Source organism: Colias croceus, chromosome 3 (genome assembly GCF_905220415.1).
Source record: "Colias croceus chromosome 3, ilColCroc2.1".
In the NCBI taxonomy this organism is placed as follows: domain Eukaryota; kingdom Metazoa; phylum Arthropoda; class Insecta; order Lepidoptera; family Pieridae; genus Colias; species Colias croceus.
Genome location: NC_059539.1, coordinates 5,683,811 through 5,706,497, shown reverse-complemented (window position 1 = coordinate 5,706,497; position 22,687 = coordinate 5,683,811). Strand labels below are relative to the sequence as shown.

At 33.2% G+C, this 22,687-nt stretch overlaps 1 protein-coding gene across 6 annotated transcripts in view; it reads right to left on the bottom strand.

Annotated features, from left to right (window-relative positions):
* Nucleotides 1–57: 57 nt before the first annotated feature.
* The window catches only part of LOC123706022 (sodium/hydrogen exchanger 9B2-like), a 32,668-nt gene continuing 10,038 nt past the window's right edge, over nucleotides 58–22,687 (bottom strand). For 3 of the 6 annotated variants that reach the window (XM_045655142.1, XM_045655145.1, XM_045655144.1), the window contains exons 2-13: nucleotides 15,583–15,818; nucleotides 8,252–8,346; nucleotides 7,906–8,005; nucleotides 7,661–7,809; nucleotides 6,198–6,429; nucleotides 5,935–6,104; nucleotides 5,638–5,852; nucleotides 4,504–4,675; nucleotides 3,944–4,098; nucleotides 3,551–3,715; nucleotides 3,103–3,307; nucleotides 58–1,156 (exon numbers count right to left, since the gene is read on the bottom strand). In XM_045655142.1, the coding sequence (XP_045511098.1) occupies nucleotides 963–1,156; nucleotides 3,103–3,307; nucleotides 3,551–3,715; nucleotides 3,944–4,098; nucleotides 4,504–4,675; nucleotides 5,638–5,852; nucleotides 5,935–6,104; nucleotides 6,198–6,429; nucleotides 7,661–7,809; nucleotides 7,906–8,005; nucleotides 8,252–8,346; nucleotides 15,583–15,818 (2,088 nt within the window). In that variant the 3' untranslated portion in view covers nucleotides 58–962. Of the gene's footprint in view, nucleotides 1,157–3,102; nucleotides 3,308–3,550; nucleotides 3,716–3,943; nucleotides 4,099–4,503; nucleotides 4,676–5,637; nucleotides 5,853–5,934; nucleotides 6,105–6,197; nucleotides 6,430–7,660; nucleotides 7,810–7,905; nucleotides 8,006–8,251; nucleotides 8,347–11,384; nucleotides 11,694–15,582; nucleotides 15,819–22,687 lie in introns of those variants that run through there. The other 3 variants (XM_045655143.1, XM_045655147.1, XM_045655146.1) reach the window with 3 other exon arrangements.

Below are 22,687 nucleotides of genomic sequence, written 5' to 3'. Positions count from 1 at the left end.
ATTACAGTTTTATTGCTAATTTATATCCTACTATGTACATAAATAAAACAACCAAAATAGTTTAGGTTTCAATCTTTTATATTTTTTTCATCATTAAAAGAATTTGACTTAAAACAATATAGGTAAAATAATATTTCATAATTCATTAAGTCACATATTGAAAATCACATCTCGTGATATTAAATATTAATTTTGAAATTGTAGGTTCATTATAGTTATACATAATATAAAACATACAGGAAGTATTTTTATGTAGATAGGAAAAAAACATATTATTCATTTCCTTCGCCACATATTATAATACTTTCGAGAAAATAAATTTAAGAGCGGAATTTTAAATTAAGTAGATATTAGACAACAATTAAAAACAAAGTAAGTTTAAGTTTAAATATAACACAATTTGTTTCACTTAAGAGTAAATGGTCATAAAATACTGATTTTAAACTAAGCACTAAACATATCTACAAAAGTATAAATAATTTATTAAACAAGAACCTCCCTCCTGCTACTTAAACTTAAACTTGTAGGCGAACAAATATTTATAACAGTTTTTCGAAGCGACATTCCCATTCACTTATAGTAAATTTTATCACAATGTTTAATATTGTATATTACGAAAAATTTAATTTAATTAACCATAGTAATAACATAATTGAATATATATTATGTGTAATGGAAATTCATGAAACAATTTCTTACAGTATAAAATTTCAATGTGATATTTAGGTACCTTTCCATAATTACTTTAAGAATATGTATATTGTTTAAATTTCGTTCGTTGGACGTGTAATCTTTAAGATTTCTTCGATTTATTGTCTGGTTAATAAAATATCTTACACATACTTAAGACTACTTGTGCAAATATAATAAAATCTCAACCAGGGCATTATTTCAAGAACATGCCAAGAGCTTTTTGAAACATATAGTGGTGGACGGTAAAAGGATATCAAGGAATGTTAGAATTACGTTCGGTGGTTGGGTTGAACAGTAATGGGGTTCGGCGTGCTGTAGGCGTTGGGAGCCTTGGTCGTGGGGTCTGGACTACTGGGAGGTGAATTATGTATTTCTGCACTCAATTCTGCGTCTCGTTCCGCTATCTCCTCTTCATCGATGATCGATATATCGCGAATAGATGGCCTGTGTGAGCGCCGCCAGCCTGTAAACAAATATTTATTTAAATTGATGTTCAAAGAAGTTTAAAAGCAAAATATTTTTGTTTGATCAGCTTCGGAAAATGAGTAGTGGGATCTATTTGGAATATTGGCTTATTTACAAAAGGGTATTTTAAATGATTACCTAGTAGTTCGTACTGTCCTGTATATACTTTTATGTAGATATCTAGTCTAGCTGTTGAAGTGAAAAATAGAACTACATAATATATCTATCTACTGGAATGTAACAATGAGACAACAGTTTCTGAAAAATAAAATATTCGAACCTAGACATTTTTTTATAGACTGTTTACTGTGCCTTTCTTATAACTCGTAATATGGTAAAATAACAAAGTTAACATATTAATAATAAATACATTCTCATTATGTTTCCAGATACTTGAAGGTCAAAGAGTATTTGATAAGAATTCCTACTATTATCGCACTACAAAAAACAGTCAGTCTTCAAAATGCGACCAATAAGATCAGTGAATTATTTTTATACTCCTATTTGTTTAATCATTTTTCTGAGTATAGAATATGTTTACAGTAAAAGTATAGTGAGTTTCACGGAGAATGGCCTGGAGAACGAAAATGAGCACCCCTCATTGTTAGTTAAAACTATTTTAGCCAATGATGCAAGTTTTAATATTGTACCTAAAGATAAGAAAAGGATAAATAATGGATATACAGTTGGAATCGAGACGGGCGACGAAAACTTAACAAGAAGCAAGAGGCAAATCAACACGGCTTATTCGTCTAATCCATATATTTCGACGAACGCATCGAACACCAGATCACCGTACAATGGATACAGCAGTTCGTTTTATGCCCAACAAAATTATTCGCAGCCCTCATACAATTTAGGCATTAATAATACATCAAGAAATGGTGTGTACCAACCCTTGTATCCAAATTTATCGTCAAATAATATGCCTTATAATAATGCTCACAGTCAGCAATGGAATCCAACTCCCGCATATCCGGGATATAACCCAGTTAGCTCGAGACCACCGTATCAAATTCCTCCTATTAATAATCAGGTACCATATAATTACAGTAATAACCATCCTCATGCTCCTGGTCCTGGTGGTCCAGTTAAGGTGAACAATCCTTACTCAAATATCCATACAACTAATTCTACATTCAATTCTGGTTATAATTTTAATACAAACAGACCGCAATATAACCCAAGTTTAAACTATTCCAGCTTTGCTACTGTAACTCCGAGTACACAGTTCAATAATAATTATAATTCTATAAGACCACCACAAAATACTACTTATAGAAGTTATCCATTTAATAATAATCAGCGTAATAATTCATATCAAGGATTATCAAATTTCAATGGTGTTCAACCGAATACAAATAGGAACAATGTATTTACCAACTCCACGTATCGCTTAAACAACGTTTCTAATACTTCGTATCAGCATGGCATAAATAATATTCCCCCAAACCAAAATAATCAAAATTTCCAACCTACCTATCCTAACCCACCACATGGATATAATTACAACAATAATCAAAACTATCCATCGGGACAACAAAATGGAAATAACATGTATCCTCAATCATCCAATCTGAATTATAATCCAATCGAAGGTCTGGTGCTAAATGGTTATCATCCGCCCCAAACTAACACTAACAATAACAATTATAATCACAATCAGTATCTTAACCCTTCTTCTTATAATAATAACCAGTATCCATCTTACACTGCTACTGGTTCGGGCCCAGCTAATCAATATGCAAGGCATAATACATCCTCATACTATGATCCAAGAAAAAATCTTCCGTCACAGTTTTCCTATTCACACTAGATAAACTTATGTACCTATTTGAAATAAATGTATCATAACAATAAAACAATGTTTTATTTTGGTATCCTCGTGCTTTTTAGCCATTTATGTATATGAATCATTTGAGTAATTATGAAAATATTTCTTACCTTCCAAAACTGGTGGCTTCGTGGTTTTAGAGAGGAGCCGCGGTCCCGTTATTGTGATGACAATAGCTCCGAGTGGGGCTGTTATAACGATGGACATGATGCAAACCGTGATCACTGTTTCAGCGTAATTAATTAATTCTGCTGAAGGTCCGTCTTCTCCTGCCATTTTTCGAACTTCATCTAAGGCTACAGGCGCTAGAGCAGCCTGGAATACAATTAACAACATTTTAATTAATGTATGAATATGGAAATATTTCATTTGACTTAAAATTAAGTCAACCACAAAAATATAACGTACACAAACGTTATCATTAATTAATGTTTTTGTAACTTTTTATATAATTGATTATATAAACCTTTTTTTATATTTTCACATATACATATACAACAATTTGATACAACTTATTTAATTCGTTACGAGTTATAGATAATTAATGTTAATCCTTACCTGAACTGTAGCCTTCGCCATCCAAGCCAAACCGACAAATATTTTCTCCTTCATGTTGAGGTTGCTCCTCACCGCACTGACGCTAGTGACAATAGCTCTTAGAACTACACAAGTCATGAGAATTCCGCATCCCACCATAACCAGGTGTGGCGGCAATTCGGAAATCTGAAAAAGAAATAATATGTTCAATATGGGAAGAAAGGTATTTTTTGCAAAAGAAATGAAATTTAAAAATAGAATAGGTAATTAGATATCGATATTTGATAATTATTTTTATTATAAATATTAAATTTAAATAAATATAGAAATTGTGTACTTTGAAATAAATTTCATTGAAATAAATGCACCTTTAATATGTACCTAACGTAACATCTTATACATTTATGCTCTTACCACAATCTGTGCACCAGTCACAGAGAACAACATGGGTTCGAAGAACATCCAGAAGATTTCAAAAGCGGTAGCAACAGGATTATCTTCTAGTTCCCAGCCCTGTTCTACCCAATTTTTACCAGCAACATAGGCAAACGCTATCACAGCCAAAGGTCCTGAAAACAAACATGGACAAATTAGCTTTTTCACGCGTACTACTTATTTATTAGGTAATTCTACGTAATAAATAATTTTAGTAAATTTTAGTAACATTGTTTATTCATTCAATATATATAATGTGATTATTTTATTTCGCTTGTTTTCTCTCTGTTTTATTGCAGCTCTGTTACTATTCTTATAACAAGGTATTGTTTGAGTGAAAGCCAATCTGCTTAGCGTGGAAAACAATCAGCGCAGCGTATGTATTGAGTCCAAACAATTTTTACGACTACTTAGTAAGCAAAGAGGAAACTGATTTCAATACTTTTGTGTGAAGAAATATCACGTGTTTATTATAAATACTGTATTTAAAAAAGATGTGGAAATTTATAATTATCAATTATTAAAATAAATTTACGTACCACCGCCTCCCCAGCCGATTTCTTCTGACCCCAAGACTGACATAAGACCACCAGTAAGTAAAAGGAGTACTCTTAGAGGTACTAAAAAGGCATCATTTCGTTCCGGGAAATACTTCACGAGGTAGCCACAAAATACACCAAAAGCTATTCCCCCAATAACACTGAGCGGACCCTGTAAATTGTAATGTTCCCTTTAGTAGACACCATCATAATCATAAAATAAAATAAATTTGCATAATTCTCTGGACTGAGTTTAAATAAGTTAATTTTGTTAGAAAACAAATTTATATAATTTTTATCTTAGTAAAGAGTCTTCGTATTATAATTTTCATACTAAAAGATCCAAATGAAAACAGTAATAAAAAATTGTCAACTTATACGAAGAGGTCTTGAAAAAAGACGGATCTATAATTATGAGATAATTTTTAACAAGAACATTTAATTTAAATACAAATCAATTTAATAAATAGGAAAACTGCAAGTAACTAAGTATATAGATATACGTTGTTTATTTGTAACTAGCTTCCGCCCACGACTTTGTACGTGCATCCCCGTTTTTCCCCGTTCCCACAAGAATTTCGGGAAATTCTTTCTTAGCGGATGTCTACGTCCTAACATCTACCTGCATGCCAAATTTCAGCCCGTTAGGTACGTCCAGGGGTTTGGGCTGTGCGTTGATAGATCACTATATCAGTCACCTTTGATTTTTATATTATATATAGATTTTATAATAATTACTTGTCATTCAATTCCGAGAATATCCAAATAAAATGTTTTATCTTCTTTATATAAACAAAGTCGACGAGCTGAATGTGATTACTCATGTATAAATTATTATGATATTATAATTATAGCTCATACCAATTTTTATAATTGCTGTAAAAAAGCAAATTATAGCATAAAATCTAGTTCACAGTATTTGACCATGCCTTAGACGCTTTCGAGTTCGCCGTCGCGGTCGTGATCATGGTCACATTATAAATTTATTGGAAAATTTTATCCAACTAAACCTTATACGTGTGAATAACTTATGAACATCCGGTGCACAGTGGACATGTTAAATCGTGTATTTGAATTATAAATTTTCTAAGCGCTATAAAGATAACATTAAATTTTATGAGTTCGTTTTTTTACCTGTATTATATTCATGGTTATTGATGAACTTGAAAACATAATAGATGATACAATTCCAAATACGGCAACGCTGGCAGCATCGTCTACGCCGGATACAGCCAACACAAGTGTGGGGATCCCTTTGGACACTCCATACCCTTTACCTCTAAGGCGGAATAGACAAGGCACGATTACAGCTGGTGACACAGCTGCTATTATTGAGCCAAGTAGAAATGCTATAAAGAGAAAATATTTAATTATAATTTATTTTAATTTTATGAATAATTTAGCCGTATTTTGACATAATTCCAAACTTACCCCAATCCCACGGTAATCCGAGCAAAAGGTTGGCCATAACAGCACATAGACAGCATTCGAATGTCCATGGCACTAGAGCTAGTTTTATAACAGTAAAGAAATACTTTTTCATTGCAACTGGGTCTAGGTCTAATCCTGCCCTAGTTAAAATAATCGTTAAAGCTATTTTTCTGAAATAGAAAATATTGTATGGGTTAGATTATAATATACTCAGATATTGCACGCAAACACAAATTATAATTTCAAATTTGTTTTGCGCTCACCTTATATAAGAGCATACGTGTTGGTAATCGGAATTGAAATTAACAAAACCAATGTTTTTTAGGATTATTCCCACAATTAACATCCCGATTAGCGCCGGCAGTGTGGTAAGTTTCACCATAAGCCATCCGCCGAAGTACGCCGCTATAGTCATCACGGCGAGCGTAAACAGCTGCCCACCGGGTGCTGCTGTTTCCCCTAATATTATCCATATTGTCACCCAAACTAAAATACCTGTAAAATAAAACAAGAATGGATAAGTGTATCTAATGAAACTCAAAACTGAATAAAACTAATCCTACTTATCCATTCCAATTTGTCAAAGAGCGATTTGCTAAAGATAACTTTTGTATTAGATAACTATACAATATAGTAGGATAAGATTTAGAATAAAAAGACGAACATTATTCCATTATTAAAACATTTGGAATGGAACAGGATAGGACCCTGAGTTTAATCACATTAATTTATAGAATAAAAATATAATATGCCGTTATTCTTGTTCATGAAATAGACGTCCACACTGCACACATTTCCTGCATAGACAAGATTTTGTGAACAGTGGAATGACCATGGAATGACAGACGAGGAATTCTTAGAATATGTTTCCTGAAAACGGTGGTTAATATTTTTCAAATTTTCAGACATGAAACGCCTTTATCCATCAGAAGTTAAAACTCCATAAAATATTGAATGACTAGGAACTACAAGGAACCCATTATAAGAAAATTACGTACGATTTTTTTTTATATTCGTCTATGACGCTTGTATCGCAAGCAGAAAATAGCGTTTTATAGGCGACTAGCTTACCGCAACATAGGCTTCGCCCGCTTGGTCTAAAACCTAATATAATAAATACCTTCCTCTTAAATCACTCTATCTATATAAAAAAACCGCATCAAAATCCGTTGCGTAGTTTTAAAGATTTAAGCCTACAAAGGGATATAGGGACATAGAAAGCGACTTTGTTTTATACTATGTACATACCTAGTGAAGCAATATCGAATCACAATTACGTTGAAATAAAACTTTATTAAAACTTCTACTTTTAAACCAAAAAATGGAGGCACTTTGGTGATAGGTAAGGTATTTTGTATAGATATTTAAAAAAGAGCAAATTGGTGGTTCCATTATCGGAAATTTTTTGTGACATAGTCACGGTTTTGATTCGATTAGTTACATAAAGTACTGCGCACCGATGATGTCAATGCTAAGCAAGTAGATTATTTGTAATAGAAAACTATTTTATAGTAAACATTTTAGCATGAATTAAGGTTGTAATTTTTAGTGCAAATAATTTGATATATCGGAACGTAGAACTTAATAAGGATAAAATATTCTAGCTCATTAAAAACATCTAGTTATGCACATGCTCCATTTATCATTTATTCATTTATTAGAATGAAATAATAATTATTTATTATAAGGTTGAATACCATTATATAAGATTCATAGAGTTACTCACCAATTAATAATACTGAAACGTTTTGAGCAAAGTGTCTGTATGAAGGACATAGCGGGTACGGGCAAATTTTTTGCCAGTGCGGAGGCTCCCACGACGGAGTTCCGGACTCTTCGCTGTGACACTTCTGGCAACAAGCGTACCACCACGATCTACACAAAACAGATTAAGATACAGTTAAATCGCTTAAGCACATTCGAAACAAAACCAGTTTAGAATTCCATTCGAAACAAAACAAATCCACATACCTCTCGATGTGTTCACTGTGATGTGATAAAGCCTTCTTGGAATAAATTGATGATGTCGTTGAGTATTTTTTATATCTACCTTCTATATGCGCCGGCCGATCTGCAAATAAAACAACTTGTATTACCGCCACAGAAGGTGATGTGTTACTGAAGGTTTTTCGTTAATCGATATAATTATTATTGAAGATGAGAAAGGACAGGTGAACATAATTATTGCTTGAGGGCTATATACGAATAAGGCATGTCTCCAATAATTATATAAAAATAAACTGTTTGCGTTGTAAAACGTAATAGTACCTTACTATATTATTTACTTTATACTATATAATAATTATTTAATGCATACCCCAAGATGAATCCATTTCAGCCGCCATGGCATTGTGCAGGTTGCTTTTTCGGCGCGATGGCCCCTCCGCTTGTCCAGATACTCGGCCATTCCTGCTGATTAAAATTTATTTTATATAATAAAAAAATAATAGTGCTCCTTATATCTATAAATACCAGAAAGTAAATATTCAACAATAGTCATTTTGCATTCTTCTTTAAATCGAAATTTTGTTTATTCAAATAGATAAATATTTCTCAATTCTCTATATTAATAACTAGCTGCTCCCCGTGGCTCCACTCCTGTTGGTCGTAGCGTGATGATATATAGCCTATTATAACCTTCCAGCTTCCTCGATAAATGGGCTATCTAACACCGAAAAAATTTTTCAAATCGGACCCAGTGCCGGATTAAGCCAGCGCGGGGCCTGTAGCAAATTCTGTCAAGAGGCCCTTCGTTTGCTATAGTTTCTCAAGTTAAAGGGTATTAAATAAAACTGTACGTACACGGTGCTTCTGTGTGGGTGTTAACTGTTATGTTACCAGATATTGAAAATTTTCCCAAATTTTTCCCCGACGACGGAAGAAAGAGGGTTGTTTTTCGAGTGTATCTATGTATAATATTTCTTTGGCACGCCCTGCAGTATGAACCGATTTTGATTTATGAGGTGACATTGCAATCTAATTTTACCGTTTTACCCATAAAAATGGCAAATTCATTTTCAAAATACTGGCAGCATACGTTGAACTTTGAAGTTTTTTTTGTATTCCTTCGTTATTCGTATATGTAAAATTATTATTTGTATACAAAATTAAATAAGCCAAATAATCTACAGAGAACCTGTAAAACGATGTTTTATCTTTTTGTTTGTTTTCGGGAACAAATTTTACAGCGTTTTAATATCACAAGACAGCATTTTTTTACTAAAATAGCAAACCCCTTTTGACGTATTGCATGACACTATAATCGCTATAGCACTGGCGGAGGTTCGTATTCGTTCCGCCGAGGGGGTTGTGGAAGAATTCTAACAAATACCCGCGGCCCCCTCATTAAAGCGGTTCGACGGAACACAGTGGGGTTTTAGTCGGTAAGAATCCGACATAACCCACGGCTCCTTCCCCGGGGGCCGTGGGTATCTTTGGAAGATTTCCCCACTATAAAAAAAAAAAAGGTTCGTATTCGTTTTTGATTTCGTATTTTCTTTGACAAGGGCGATGGATGATTGTCATGCTCCATCTGCCTTTTATTTTGTAATCTAAGGTTTGATAGTCGATAGAATCCTATTTTATTTGATCGGGTTGTTACGACTAGCTCGTTCGATGACAATATCAGGGGATTCCCCTGTTAGTTTTGCCGTGCTACCAACTTGCGTGTAGCGCAGTGCAAGCAGTACAACACAACTTTTGGTGTAGCCAGCGCTCAATAATTGTAGAAACGTGGTAAAATTTTAAATTATTGTTGTAGATTTTGATACCAACGTTTCTCGTGGTAGGTACGTGTATTTTTTTTACGGTACGTGTATTATAAATTAATATTTTTTTACGGTCAGAGGTATTAGACCGCGGGGCCCCCCGAGTCGCGGGGCCCGTAGCATTTGCTACTCTTGCTACGTGGCTAATCCGGCACTGATCGGACCAGCTAGTTCCCGAGATTAGCGCGTTCAAAGAAACAAACAAACAAACTCTTCAGCTTTATAATATTATAGTATAGATACTAGGTATTGTTACAAATATCGCTATAGATTGATACTTACTTATCATGAATATATTTTCATACAATTAATTTGAGGTGTACTTAGTCACTAAAAAAATTAATTAATTTTAAACCTAAATATTCCGTTAAACTGTCAAGGGCATGAAATGTTCTACTTATATTGGCATTGCTTGGGCCATGCACTTGCAAAAGGTTGAATTGCTTTGCCCATAAAAGTGTAAATCATGTGACTGCCAAGGTTTTTGTGAATGCAAGGTGCAGTAAAGTGACATTTCAATTAAGTTCAATTGATAAAAGTTTTCTTTATTAGATAACACGCTATGTTATTTTTGAGTGACGGATTTTTGTTATTTGTTTTTACTATAGTATATAAAAGTAAATAAAACTGAGCTAATAAAATATCGTAATATGCATAATGCGTTGCATGGTCATTGTACCGCGACGCATGGCTAGCCTCGCCATATCGGCCATGGTGAACGATATTTTTTTCTTATTATTGGAACGAATCATAGGTAGGTACCTACTTTAGCAAGTTTGATGATTGCAATTTAATATTTACCGGTTTACCACGGATATTTTTATACTTGGGTATAATGACCTAGTTTCATTTAAAAACGCGACGAGTGGAATTCTTATAAATTAATGAACACCTACATTTTGTATTAAATTTTTAAATAATCAATTAAAATTTAAATTGAATTTAAGGAAAATCTGTATTATTACTTTCTCATGGTAATGAGAGCTAATGTAATGTCCTAATGAAACTAATAGTTTCTAAGTCTTATGGGTGCTAGATTATTAACTTCGTGTCTTAAATTTCATCCACACTAATGATTCCAGCTATTCGGAACTGATTAAATTACAAGCACTTATATATCAAAAACGTCTAAGCTTTCACATAGAGATACGGCTTCAGATAAAATTTCAGACCGTTATTTAAACGTTGCGAAATTATTTTTTTAATTACTTGCACAAAGAAGGTGAAATGCATGTAAGTAAATCAGAAGAGGTAAATTCATGATTTTGTTTGATTATTATCAGGTTGGCGTTGCAGTTGTTCGACTTAATTTGAATTAAACTATTATTTAATAACATAAGCTATGAATTATGATGAACGGATGAAACGGAGTTGAGTGAGCTTTCGTACATAGGTAGGTTATTACCATTAGAATAAACATCTATAATGTTTATTGATGTATTTAACTAGTAATATTAATTAATGATTAATTGAATCTTCTTTAACAATATTTATATTTGATTTATAAATTAACTATTACCTATTATCTGTAATTTTTTTTTTAATATATGTAGTAGGGTACTAACATTTTTAAAGAAAAAAGACTGTGTAAAAATGCCTAATTAACGTTGATAGAAACCATGTGTAAGGTTTTTATTCCGTTGTTTGACGGTTGATTTAATTGTACAATATAATTAGACTTACCAATGTCTGTTGAGTGCGTCGGTCTCAAGTGACGAGTCTGATGGGAGATAGGTGTCATAGTGACTGAGGCTACTGTGAGACATCCTACATGGCACTCAAAGAGTCTTGTACACTCGCAATCGAACGTTAAGGTGCGCGGGTTTCAAATGTGCGCGAGGGCATGCCGTTCGATTCAGCACACTCCATACCTATGCGATACCGTGTGTGCATCTTATAGGAGACGGTACAGCCAAGTCGAGCCGCCCGCTTCCTCTCACCCCTGGCACGTGACTGCCTAACAATGCTGGGTTTCGCCGGCCGGCTAAATTCTTATTGGCTGACGATAAATGCTTTGCCGATCGCAAGCATGCAAATTCGCGAAAAGGGTAGCGGCTGCGCCGGCGCGCAAGTGTCAAGCAACTGAATGACGAGTCAATGCTCACTACAATACTTAATAATAATTAAACAAATGTTTCAAAAACTGTGACTACGTCATTCAGAAACAAAGCTTGTATAGAGGTAAATTTGACGTGCATAAGCTATGAGGCATTAAACCCATGATTGTGATGAACGACTTTTTCAAGACAAATTATTATTGCCAAGATATATTGACTTCTATTTATAAAATTATATTGATTTTTGTGTATACAGCTACTTCCCGTCCAAATATCAAATCTATGATTATTATCTATGTATAGAAACAATATTCTTGGGTCGAATTATGGGTCCGATGTGGGTAATAGCCAATAGGGCATTGTATTTATCCGATCAAAAAAAATATACTTACCTATGTAAAACTAAAAAAAATACACTACTGATCAGATTTAATTTTGATGTGCTGGATATATTTGTGTGCACCTACCGAACTGTTTATATAAAGGGGAGATAAGCTTCAGTGTCATATTCCATTTTTGAAATTTAATACCTAGGTATGTGAAAATACTAAATAATTTCGGGATTTAGAACCGAATAGTTTTGTTGCTAATTTAAATTTTGTTAACTAGAGTTTATAAAAAAAAAAAACAGAATCATCATCAACTCAAATGTGATTCCTCACATGTCATTTAACGACTAACGTTGATTTTGTTTTAAGTTATTTCATATTTGTATACGTCAATGTGAGGAATGATTATAAGTAATATATTTTGTTTTAAAATTTTACGATCATCTATTGTAGTCATGTGGGCGTACCTAAATCATACATAAAATTCGTAACGATTACAATGTAGGTTTCAATACTAAAGGCACGTGACTGTCAAGTGATTCATCGGGCCAAGTTGGGCCGGTGAAGCGTTTAAGTTGTTAGTATACGAGTACGCATATTGGGATGGCCAAATAAGTTGAGCTACGGACAGGCAGTAGCGCATACATCATCATAGCTCTTACTTCATCAGCCACCGCTGTACCTTTCACAAAATATAGTCACGTGACGGTCGCTAAAGATGAATGTTGTTAATGCTCTATGTTATGTAGATTTGTAATAATAATTGTCGGTGTACAAGTGAAAGGTACGACTACACAAGCCATATCCGCCTGGTCTCCAATTGCTAGCCGTTAATAAAACTGTATGGACATTAACACATTTTAGAGGAAATTTTTATTATGCATAAAGATTAGTAGTACTAGTTTAAGAGTATGTATTTGAATAAAAAAACATCATCAGCAATCTGTGCATGTGGAAGTATTTGTTAATTTATTATGTAGCCTTTCACATAGATTGTCTTTATATTTAAAAGGGTGATTTAAGGATATAAATAATCAATACGAAGAAATTTTTTTCTTGTTTATCAAACATTAATTACGGTACATTATTAATTGAATGTAAAGGCAGACATTGGAAAATATGCAAGTCGAACAAAGCGACATTCTTTGGAAATTATCGTTCAGATCAGCCTTTAGAAGGCTTTTGGAGTAAAATCTAGGAAGTTATATCACTTATTATTAAATGATGTACCTCTACTTTTAATTACTAACGTTCTTAAAATTATGATTATTTAAAGTGTCTTCAAAATTAAACGCTTCATATAATACTAGGTTTCCGCCCGCGGCTTCGCCCGCGTTTGCAAAGGAAAATCCGCATAGTTCCCGTTCCCGTGGGATTTCCGGGATAAAAACTATCCTATGTGTTAATCCAAGTTACCCTCTATATGTGTGCTAAATTTCATTGTAATCGGTTCAGTAGTTTTTACGTGAAAGAGTAACAAACATCCATACATCCATACATCCATACAAACTTTCGCATTTGTAATATCAGTAGAGTAGGATGTATTATTTGTAATGAAAACCGAATATGTATGTATAATGTACTTATGTATTTACTTACCTTATGAAAGTAATTTTTTTTAACTATTATTCATATGTATAGATGCTCTTCAATATATTCAATAACTCGATTTGGAATTACGAAAATATACAATTTGGTAGTAGTAAAAGTATAATTCTTCTAAGCGCATAGGTAAATGAAAAGATCTCACCTTATGTAATTAAATAAAAATTAATCGTGCGAAGAGATATATTTCGATCATGATATTCTTTTCTTTAATATATATAAATCTCGTGTCACAATGTTTGTCCTCAATGGACTCCTAAACCACTTAACCGATTATAATAAAATTCGCACACCATGTGCAGTTCGATCCAACTTGAGAGATAGGATAGTTTAAATCTCAAATCGTTTTAGAGAAAGCGGGCGAAGCCGCGGGCCGTAAGCTAGTTATGATATATAAATAGCGGATAACAATTAATAACGTATATTAAAGTAAATTCATACTATATTAATATTATAAATGCGAAAGTAACTCTGTCTGTCTGTCTGTTACTCAATCACGCCTTAACTACTGAACCAATTTGCATGAAATTTGGTATAGAGATATTTTGATACCCGAGAAAGGACATAGGATAGGTTTTTTCTTTGACTGCGCGGGCTATGCTGTTAGTGGAAAACTAGTTAACTATAAAAATATAAAATATTTTGGAGAGTTGAATCGTTATACATTTTTATAACGTTTAAATATTAATTATCTACTGTTAAAAATACAATTAAAACCTTTTGTTATAAGTTGTTATTTTAGATTTTTTTTTGTATTTTCTCTATCATTTTTTATTAACTACTAAACGGCATTTCTCAGGAACATTAATTGTTCAATCAATTTAATTACCCACTTTTTCAGTGAGAAATTTACAGGTTTTATGTTATCATTAGCACGCAATGCATAATTAATCGCTAATTTTATGTTTAGACTCCGTTATTGCTCATATAAAGTTGTAGGCGTGGTGCTTTGCTTTTATTATTATTACTAGATTTCCACCCGCGGCTTCGCCCGCGTTTTCAAAGAAAAACCCGCATAGTTTCCGTTGCCATGGGATTTCCGGGATAAAACCATTGTTGCTCAGTGAAAATGCAGCTTTCTAATAGTGAAAGAATTTTTGAAATCGGTTCAGTAGACTTTCCTCTTTATAATCACTAGGTACATAGTATAAAACAAAGTCGCTTTCTCTCTCCCTATGTCCCTTTTTATATTTAAAACTACGCAACGGATTTTGATGCGGTTTTTTAAATAGAAAGAGTGATTCAAGAGGAAGATTTTAGTATAAAATTTATTAGGTTTTAGATAAAGCGGGCGAAGCCGCGGACGGTAAGCTAGTATTAGTATAGATTTATTATTATCATCGTATGGATATTGTTATATTAGAGTCACCTGCTGGATTTCAACAATAAATGCTCTAGATTCTAGAACATTGAAAAATTGTTATGTGACTATAAACTATGTATCTGTCACTGTAAAACCGTTAAATTATAATGTATTTCATGAGATTACCAACTATAATATAATATAATATAAATTTCTGATGATTTTGAATATGACTAATGATCACTGGAATAATAAAATAAAATATAACTCCGAAAAACACATAAAATTTTTGAAAAACGAATAAACAAAATTCTCCATATCTACTTGGTTTACCAACACTCGCATGATACTGAACTCTTTAATCATCTTTTCATTATTTAAAAGTTTAATTCATAGGTTACACGCTCAGTCTGGCCGGCTACACGGGTATTCTGAACCATCAGTCCGTCAGTCAACCGGTTAGACGATAATTCTCTCGTCATTCTGAGTAGACTGATGGACTGAACTGACGCCAGACTGAGCGTGTAACCTATGTCTAACACATAGTTTAACTTCATAACAACTTTTTAAATTTAAATATCACCCACCTTTCAGATGGCATTTTCTCTCTGTCCTTGCTATTTTCATCAGCCATTATAGAGACTTTTCTTTTGCCGTCTGTAGTTGCTGCAGTTGCTGTAGTCTGCGGTGCTATGTTCGTGGTCAGAGGCTTTTCGCTATATTGAGGCGGTGGCAAGTTTTCCGCCTTTTGTTGATTTTGCAAATCACTCAGGTCGAATGGATATTCCTTTATCGCTGTCATTCGGACGCTCGTTTTTCGAACCTGAAAAAAAAAAATGTATATATATTAAAAAAATTTAAGTACTTTATATTACCGTATACTATTGGTCGTTATCGGATTAATTTTATGAATAATTATAAAAGCTGTATTAAAGTATTAATAATAAGATTAACTTTAAGAACAACACAAAGTTTAAACCACAGGTTTAAACTGCAGTACCTAATACAATATATTACCTTTGTTATATAAATCATACATTAACTTTAAAAAATGAAATACCTATTTATTTGATGTCATTATAATATATTTTAAATAACAATATTTTTTAAATATGCACAAATTCGTATTTGCTCGTTATAAACATGAGGCGACTCAAGCGCAACTCGCAACGTTTGACAAGGAACTGAAAATCCTCAACGGCGGACAGATTACAATACCATTTCAGATAATATATTTTGTAAATAATGTCCTCATGATTATAGTATATTATATTTCATGTTTTCTCTATTAACACAATTATGTAACGCATTAAAACCAGCAGGCAAGTAAAAATGCGGAAAATTACAAAATATTTTTGTAATAATTCTTTTTTTATTTATAGTGCACCCATTCCATTTAACAGATAGGGTTAAGACGTATGTTTATTTCTATTTACTGATTTAATACATCTATTTATTTGTTCATTAGTTACTATGTTTTATTAATTAATTAAAGGCGCCTACAGAAAATTTTAAAGCAATTCACGATAAACAAACAATTGTAAGTTTTTTGAACCCATAAAAAGTAAATTAATATGAAAGGTGGCAAAAGTGAATTTTTGAAAAAAAAATCCAAATTCTAGTCAAAATTTATAATTTTCTATCGAGAAATGAAGATCCTTATCATCCAAGTTACCAAAAAAATCTGACCCGAAAATGATCTGTAATTCTTCCAAGTTCCATTAACAATATGTCACAATTCTTCATAAATTTTTATATATTCGTACAATATAAAATATCCCTAGCTTGACTTTGTTGATGTGCTTACATTGATGACGTATTTACCCGTGGTCCCCCCGCTATGACCCACTGGTCATATGCGGGTAATATTTTTTCCCCGTGGACCCACTGCTATAGAATGATATGGCAGTGGGTCTACGGGCACTTGAATTTAAAGTAATTTTTACCCGTGGTCCCCCGCTGCCAATTGCCATGCTTTACTACTATCGAGGCAGGATTATTCGAACTATTCGAAACTAAGTGTTAATTCGAAATAATTACGCAGGACATAAACTGGGAAGTGCAGATAGTATAAAAATAGATAGATAGGTAGTGGGGGACCACGGGTAAAATTATTTTAAATTTAAGTACCCGTAGACCCACTGTGTCATATCATTCTATAGCAGTGGGTCCACGATGAAAAAATATTTCCTGTAGACCCACCAGTAAGGTCATAGCGGGGGGACCACGGGTAATACGCCACATTGATAACCCACGAAAATTAAGCCGAAAATGAAATAGTTATGAAAATCGCTACAGTTATTCCTTGATATGTCCAGATGATTATATCGAAAGTTCTCAGGCGTGGGGTGTTTAAAAATCGTAAGCGCCATTCACATTTTTATCAAAAAGTGAATGAAAATAATTATTTAGTATTTACTAAATCTAAAACAGTCACGAAATCGAGAAGGTATGGTACCTATGTATTTGTGATTTTATATGAATTATTATCGTAAAATACGGTTGTATGACATTTATATGATATTTTAGAGGCTTCATTTTCATAATCAACAGGATATTTTTATCGAGCAAAATTTTTCTAATCGTGTTTTGGAAACAGTCATCCCATCACACATACATATTAGAAATTTCAGTGCGAAACAACATCAATATTTTCAATTATAGCTCATAAAAATCAGTCCAATCCGTAAATCAATAAGTTTTCACTTACTAATGGCCCTTAACATTTTCTTTCAATTATTTTCTCTATTTTTTTTGTACGGTCAATACTTTAGGAACTACAAGGGGGCAAATTCCTTTTCCTTCCTACCTTGTGTGGATGTTTTTGACGATGTACAGCTACTGATTCAACAAAAAATTGTATAGATGAATACTAATACTACCTACGTAGGTTTCAAATATGGCATAGCAATAAACTATCGTAATGGCAGTTATAATTTTATTCTCCGGGGACGGCGATATAACGTTATACCTCACTACCTACTTCTATTATTTTCATAATTATCTATATAGAGCTGTAGAGATACTGTTACAAAAAAGGGAGAAGTTAAATTTTAATTTATTCTTTTATTAATTATTATTTTATGTTACAGTGGAAATCCGAGCTGGTTGGCCTGATGGTAAGCGATGACCATCCGCTAAGAACATTTGCATAGATTTAGTCTAGCAGTTAATTTTCCATAATATACTGAATTACAGAAACACCATATTATTATTTAAAAAATTACAGGATAATGTACATACATGTGAAAAAGTGGAAAAAAATTATTAAACTCCGTCGGGATGATATAGGCATAATTGCTTGAGGACCTTTCTTATCCTTATATAATACTTTTGGATATTTTGTCACTCAGCATCAAAATACCTGCTTTCATATGTTATAGACCGGGAGATAGGGACAAGAATTATTAGGTCATATTTTGTACCAGTATGAAGATTTTTCAGAGGTCTAAGTACGCGATGACAAAAAGGAAATTATGGTTAGTGCGTTGGTACTGGCGGCTAAAAATAACGAGTATCATCTGATTTGTTTCACAAAAATTTTAGGATTTTTTGATAGCCCATAAAAAAGAAGTTGGTGGTAGTGTCATGCCATACTTATCCAGTCTGTGTTACAGCCCACCATACCAACGCGAATACGTTAATTGAATTGTTATTGTTTTTCAATTAACGCATTCGCGTAATTTATTCGAAGAGTTTGACTAATGCTCGCGCGATTGGGCCACCGGTACCAGCGCTATGACTCCATCATTTTTCATTTTGTTATTGCGTACTAAGACCTCTGAAGAACCGCCGTACTAGTATAAATGACCTAATAATTTCTGTCGCCATCTCCCGGTCTATAAACATTTGGAATACCAACTTTTGGTGTGGTTGTATAATTTATAAATGTGAATCTTTTTTTTTTCAAGATACATTGTTGCGATGCAAATTCAATTTGCACAATTTAAGATTCGAAGAACAAAATCTAATTTGCTTGCGTGCTGTAATCTTTGTCAAATCCGTTGTTTGTTTTCATGTATCTTTGTTTAGTATAGAGCATATAAACATGGATTTGATTCACATATTTCAATCCTAGTTTGTTTATTATTGTTTTTCATTTGTTTCAATTACCTTCTTATTTTATTGTTTCATACATAACATTTTTAATGCTTTTTTATTAATCTCTTATAGAAAAAATGTGTGCGTGTACTTGTGTACACACGTAAGAAGTGAAACTTCTTTATTTTTCAAAAAATAATTTAATATGTGCAACTTTACAGAAATACGTCCAATCACGCGTGGTAGGGATAAGAAAAAGATGGCGCGTAACGGAAAAATTTCACGCGTAACGACAAATGTTACACTAAATTTTTTTCCAACCCCGATAAAAAAGTTTCACTTCAATCAGTAACAGAAATATATGCAAGTGATCAAAATACATTCGCAAATATTAAATACTTGTACGAAGTGCTCTTCTATACGAAGATTGATTGCAATAATATTTTACTTTTATTGGTTCCATCAACACATACATAAAATATAACAATGGCTTTTATAGCCGGTTATAGCTGTATCATTTGGTTTATCATGTTCAATGCAACACGTTAATCAATATTAAATAGGTAGATACGCCAAATGTTGACAGAAATGGTTTGCGGGTACCGGGCCGGTATTTATTTGCTTAAGTGGTCTCATCACAATCACATGATCTCTCACGAGGAACCGGCCACGAGTTTTCAATCATAATGACACGTTTATTTGTAGTTTACGCTTCTCGTCGTCACACTGTCGCACTCTTAGCCCCCCAACAATTCTTTAATTGGATTGCTCATGCATGCTAGTTGTGAATGTGTCCGCCTCATATGGAACATTGGCCTTTGTTGATTTTAGTAACTGAACTAATTGCATCGTTTCGAAATCAGTCTTTGACGTGTTTAGTTACGTTACGGCGCGGCATTTAAAAGACTGTAAGATGGTAGAAATACACCGATCTTGAATATTTATCCAGGTCATAAATAAAATTATTAGTGAGTTTTCTTATTGTTTTCAGGTTTCCGAACCTCAAAAGCCAAAAACGGAACTCTTATAGGATCACTTTGTTGTCGGGCTGTCTGTTAAGAACCTTTATCTCAGCAACGCGTGGAGGTATAAGGCTGAAATTTATGCTGAAAAAAATCAAACTTATAAACCAACGTAATCAAAAGATACAGCCGTTTATGATGCAATTTTTCACAAATTTTGACATTCGCAAGGGAATCAAAACCTACAAGGTACTTCCAATGTAGACATTATTTTGAAAATTGGTAAAGCAATGTCTTATATAACTAAAAAATAGGTTTTTTCGGAGCCCCCTGTGAGCTAGTCTGATTCGCACTTGGCCAGTTTTAGGGGTCCGTACCCAAAGGGTAAATTGGGACCCTATTACTGTCTGTCTGTCTGTCTCCAGGCTGTATCTCATAAACCGTGATAGCTAGAAAACTGAAAATTTCACAAATTATGTATTTCCGTTGCCGCTATAACAATAAATACTAAAAATTAAAAAAAGGAAAATATTTAGGGGGATCCCAATAGTACGGAACCCTTCGTACGTGAGATCTACTCGCACTAGGCCAGTTTTTATTTTTAATTCCATAGGTACCTTTTGTTTATCACCATTAAGGATTTCGTGTCCATTGTAATGTAATTTTCAATTTAATTTTTAAATAAAGCATCAGTAGTAATTATTAGTCGAAATCATTTCGTTTATTCATGAGCAATACTTTAATTAAATACTTTATAGAACTTTTTTACATATCTACTCCCTTCAGCTCCCTTCGTTCAATTTCCATTATTGTTAACATATTATAAAAGAATGCAAATGATAATTGTTTTCATTGTCACGAAATTTAAACCAAAACGTCATAATCTAATATTTTTTTTTTTATAATGGAAATAATAATTAGACAATAATTTGGATACTTGTATTTTAAAGGACAATGAGCCGGGAGCTCAAACTCATTTTAATCAATTAGTATTCTTCCAGAAGCTCTGATTCGTCATAACATAGTTTTACCATTTATGCAAAAATTACGCATAAAATTAAATAAACAGATAATATCAAGCACATCTTTAGTTATATCGTGAAAGACTGATTCACATCTTTATCCTATTGAGAGCTAATTTTTCGCGAGTGTTTTCAATGACATCATTTAAGTTCAATACATATTCAGGGAGTTTTGTTTTAACCAAATACGTGATATTAATTGTGTATTAGTATGTATAATTCTAAAATAGCATATATATCTGTTAAATATCAGAAGAACTTGGATCTGGCTTGGCACATCTACTGCAGTTATAACTAATAAAACTAAGGTAAAAAACGATCACAGCTCTCAAACCTTTCAAAGTGAAATTAAAGGTACAAGTCCGAGACGGGCCGCAGTCCGCAAACTGCAACAGCAAACTGCAAGCGACACCACTTGTTTCTATGAACATCTATGAAATTGATTCTAAGCGCGGCGACACTGCTGCCTGCAGACGCAACGCGCAGCGATTCATAGATGTTCATAGAAACAAGTGGCGTCGCTTGCAGTTTGCTGTTGCAGTTTGCGGTCTGCGGCCCGTCTCGGACTTGTACCTTAATACTTCAATATCATATATAATAATAATCATACTACAAGTCTTAATTACGTTATAATATAGCATGCGTTTTACTATGTTATCAAATGTTTACGTACGAAGCTTTCAGGGTGCTTTTTCACCAGAGATGTGCTATGCTACGTTGCTGTGAATGCGTCTGATATCCACCAATCATATTCATTGTTGCACATAGCGTAGCACTGGTGGAGATGGTCTCAGCTAAGATATGTTTCTTATATTAGGTATAGCGCTTACTATCGTTACATCGCAAAGCTCGAGCTGCGAACATCCTCGCACAACTACTTTGCGGTGGCGCATCTTCATAGCACATTTTACTCGCTCCGCTACGAAACTTAGCATTGGAGGAAATGGTCACAAAATTTTATAGCATAGCTATCACATTTTCGTAGCATCAGCCTGCATAGCAGATCTCCGGTGGAAAAGCACTCTTATTCTCAATATCGCGGTTAGTGAAATTATATGGAACAATTGACAAAGTTGTTTAAGTAAGTAGTCTCTTCCGTAGGTGCTAAATGACAAGTCCTAAGATGTTGCTAGATATTATAAATATATAATAAATATAAATGTATATATTTTGCAACTTCTTTGACTTATTTCAGTGATTGTAATCATATTACTGTTACTTATTTGATTTATTGATAGAAAGCAATGCAGGCTATCTAATGATCTACCAATTTCATATTAGTTTTAAATCACTACATAGTATTAAAACAAAGTCGCTTGCTTTCTCTGTACCTTTGTATGCTTAAATCTTTCAAACTACGCAACGGATTTTGATGCGGTTTTTTTAATAGATAGAGTGATTCAAGAGGAAGGTTTTAGTATATAATTTATTAGGTTTAAGACAAAGCGGGCGAAGCCGCGGGTGGTAAGCTAGTATACCTATATAATGTTTATTTTAATCTTAAATTTTACTATGATAAACAATATAAACATAACGAACATATAAACATAACATTTTGCTTGTATTTATATACAGACTAATAAAATATTCTTAATATTTCAATATCATTGGTATTCTTATTATTATCCTTTCTTACATTCTTGATGATAACATATCTTAAGCTAGCA